Raw genomic sequence first — 3,138 nt, forward strand, 5'->3', positions numbered from 1 at the left:
TCTATTAATACGAACATATTTTAAATAAATGATATGAAACTGCAGTTTTTATTCAAAGCAATCTAACGGTCTTTTGATTTATTTTGCCTTTACTTATGCTATCTGTTTATAATGAAGCACACGTCTCTTGCAATTTTATTTGAAGAATAAAATAGTTTGAGAAATGTTTCTCTATTAACGTGAGTTTTGGTTAATTTACTCAAGAATTTTCAGGAAATTCAATCTTAAGCAATATCAACTAATTCGGTAATCGATTGAAGTGTTATTGAATTCTCATGTTTTGATTATGAATTGACCAAATTTCCTCAAACATCAATATATTTCCCATATTTCTCAATTGGTATTAAACTATTTCCAGTGCGATTTCCTAACTTAACTTCAAAAAACTAGTTGATCAGTTAATCATTAATTGTGAGGCGCGTGTTATGAAAAATATTAATTCTTTTATAAAAAAATAGAAATAAAACCAAAAAAAGTCTCAAACATTATGTCTTCATTTATTTTTATTTTCAAACTGCTGTCCATCTAACATTTGAACAATATTGGTGTAGTTTTCAAAACATTAAATTCACAAACGTCTACAGATAATCGTTGGTTTACGAACTGGTCCAACACTGAAGCCGACGTTAATATTGTTGAATTCATTTTTCATGTTTTCCACCCATTCGCCGGTGCCTTTTGCGAGAATGCTTGCAATGCGTTGATTTAGTTTCCGCTGTGCTTTAAGCCCTTCCTCTTGGTTATTATTAACAAAATGTTTATAAATTCCGCAACTTGCTTCTGGACAAATGCTAAGCGTTGTCAAAATCGCTGCATCAAATCCAAGTGAAAACGCTCCCCATAAAATTGTATCAGCACCGAGTAAAATATTACGACCTTCTTTAATCAATTGAACGCCGATTTCCATGTCACCACACGTGTACTTTATTCCGCAGAATGTAGGCACTTCTTTCTCGATCAAATCATAAAATCGAGGCATATTCACTGCAAATCCAAAGAAAAAGAAAATCAATAGACATTCTGGGAATTGATGTGAATGAATTCTCTTTACTTACAATCTACTCCAGACATGCGTGGAATGTGATAGTAGTAAAATGGTCGAGTTGGGCAATATTTTACAATGCCATTGATGTAGCTCACAAGGTCTTCCTCGATTTTCGGTTTGAAAAATAGGTCGGGCAAACATAAAACACAATCAACGCCGATTTTCTCTGCATGTTGTGCCAATTCGTAAACGCCAAGAATGTCACAGCCACCGATTTGCACCATCATCGTCATTCCATATTTTCGACATGCTTTCAACCACTCTTCAGCCAATCGCTTACGTTCATCCAAACGCAAACACGTTCCCTCGCCAGTTGTTCCATTTACTAATACGCCATTCACACCTTTTGCTTTTAAATAAGAGCAGTACTCATCGATTACGTCATATACCACCTGTCTAAATAAATTCAATTGTTTTTTTTTTTTTTTTGAAACAGCTTCAATTTATTATTTTATAAATGAATGAACTTTAAATGAATCGGTTAGAATATTCGTGAGCCCAAGAAATTTGCTAAAGTAAAAGAGCAACATGTTCATATGAAAAATGTACGTTGCAGTTTTATTTTGACAAACTTCTTGAGCTCACGAATATGCTAGCCGGTTCAAATTGATTTTGCTTGAGTCGAAACCAAAGATAAATAAAAAAAGAGTAAAATCAATTTAAAGTTCATTCATTTATTAAATAATGTTTGTGGAGTTTACACAGTTTAACAAAACAAGTTTTTGCTTCAATTTGTTTGTCTTTGAGACATTTGCGCTAATTTTGGTGAGCGAAAGACTTACTTATTTTCATCAAATGCCGTAAATGTTGGACACATAAAACCTTTGAAGTAGAATTTTCCCATTTTAATTTACTTTTGATATACAGTGGAAAATAATTCGATCTGTTCACTTTCTCATGTGACAAACAACTGATAATACTGAAAAAATTGTATTAGGCTAAGAGAAAACCGGTGTTATCTTGTTACTTTTGAACGACCGATAAGACACAGGCTTCAGTGGTCTGCAATAAAATTTAAGTATTGAAGATTGTAGTGAAACAACAGAGAAGCTACAAACAAACAAGAGATAATGAAGATATCAGTTGACATGAATAAATTATTTTTAACGTTAGGAGATATAACTTGTCAGTGACTCAGTTTCGCTTTTTACATATGTGCCAAAATGTCATGAAATTCTGCTATCGATGGACACTAGTACAATGTTCTATCATAGATGGTCCTGTTTTAACTGAAAATATTGCCAGATGGGTCCGTTTTCAAGTAGAGTTGACAACTAAATCACAAACTGCTGATATATTATCTGTTTTCTATAAATACAATGTTTACAATGTCAGTTTGAGTACAAAAAAAAATCATTTTTTTCTTATAAAATATATTTGCTTAATTCTGCCTTATAGCTAAAAGTTTTTTTTTTTAACGAAAACTCCAAATTAATATCCCCGAAAAGTTGGATCATATCGTTCACGATCGAGTAAATTGGCGACTTGTTTAAAGTCTTTTTGCATTGGTGGCTTTGGGTAACGTGGATTAATACCATATGGTTGTAGCTTATAAATGAGATAATACATTGTATATTGATACGATGCTGATATGTAATGAAATGCAATGGTATAATTTGAGCAACAGTCCAATCCATCATCGTTCCAATAGTATTTTCTCTGCCAATACCAATACGTTGGATTATAACGGATGAAAAAATGTTCTTCCGGCCAAAATGGTAGAAACCGATCACGTTTCAATAGATCTCTCGCATCACCGGGATATACATTGTAATAATCCAAGCACCGTGAAATATCATAATCTTCAATTCGATCGTCGGTCTTAATGTTACAAACCGACTTTGGATTATTATAAAAATTTTTATTTGTCAACACTTTTTCAACAAAAATGCGAAGCGTTTTTCGGCTCATCGCATATCCACTGCCACCGCTAAAATATCCCCATTTATGATCTGTCGTATTGAATTTATGTCCAAAATAAATGGGATCGTCGGTTGAATACGCTGATAACATAAAACGTAAATTTTCCGGCATTAAGAACATATCGTCATCACCTTTTATAAACCAATCGTATTCGTCAAGATAATTTTGAT

General features: G+C 32.9%; 2 protein-coding genes across 2 annotated transcripts; both read right to left on the bottom strand.

The window, feature by feature from the left end:
- Positions 1 to 476: 476 nt before the first annotated feature.
- LOC116347961 (N-acetylneuraminate lyase-like) lies at positions 477 to 2,015 on the bottom strand. The gene is made up of 3 exons (XM_031778786.1): positions 1,828 to 2,015; positions 1,056 to 1,441; positions 477 to 984 (listed from the first exon to the last, which is right to left on the bottom strand). Exons 1-3 carry the CDS (start codon positions 1,887 to 1,889, stop codon positions 569 to 571), a joined length of 864 nt encoding a protein of 287 aa, XP_031634646.1. The 5' UTR covers positions 1,890 to 2,015; the 3' UTR covers positions 477 to 568.
- Positions 2,016 to 2,295: 280 nt separating this feature from the next.
- On the bottom strand, positions 2,296 to 3,132 carry LOC116347962 (glycoprotein-N-acetylgalactosamine 3-beta-galactosyltransferase 1-like). The gene has a single exon (XM_031778787.1). It carries the CDS (start codon positions 3,086 to 3,088, stop codon positions 2,477 to 2,479), a length of 612 nt encoding a protein of 203 aa, XP_031634647.1. The 5' UTR covers positions 3,089 to 3,132; the 3' UTR covers positions 2,296 to 2,476.
- Positions 3,133 to 3,138: the final 6 nt, after the last annotated feature.

The sequence above is a fragment of the Contarinia nasturtii genome, unplaced genomic scaffold (genome assembly GCF_009176525.2).
Source record: "Contarinia nasturtii isolate CC-2019 unplaced genomic scaffold, AAFC_CNas_1.1 Cnas_scaffold_2210, whole genome shotgun sequence".
NCBI lineage: Eukaryota > Metazoa > Arthropoda > Insecta > Diptera > Cecidomyiidae > Contarinia > Contarinia nasturtii.

What these genes read in the sequence shown, in the direction of transcription:
- LOC116347962 (XM_031778787.1), bottom strand. Translation starts at nt 3,088, where the DNA reads ATGTTCTTAATGCCGGAAAATTTACGTTTTATGTTATCAGCGTATTCA.
- LOC116347961 (XM_031778786.1), bottom strand. Translation starts at nt 1,889, where the DNA reads ATGGGAAAATTCTACTTCAAAGGTTTTATGTGTCCAACATTTACGGCA. An exon ending in ACGGCATTTGATGAAAATAA is followed by an intron (nt 1,442 to 1,827) that starts GTAAGTCTTTCG and finishes GAATTTATTTAG; the next exon opens with ACAGGTGGTATATGACGTAA. An exon ending in ACGCATGTCTGGAGTAGATT is followed by an intron (nt 985 to 1,055) that starts GTAAGTAAAGAG and finishes TTGGATTTGCAG; the next exon opens with TGAATATGCCTCGATTTTAT.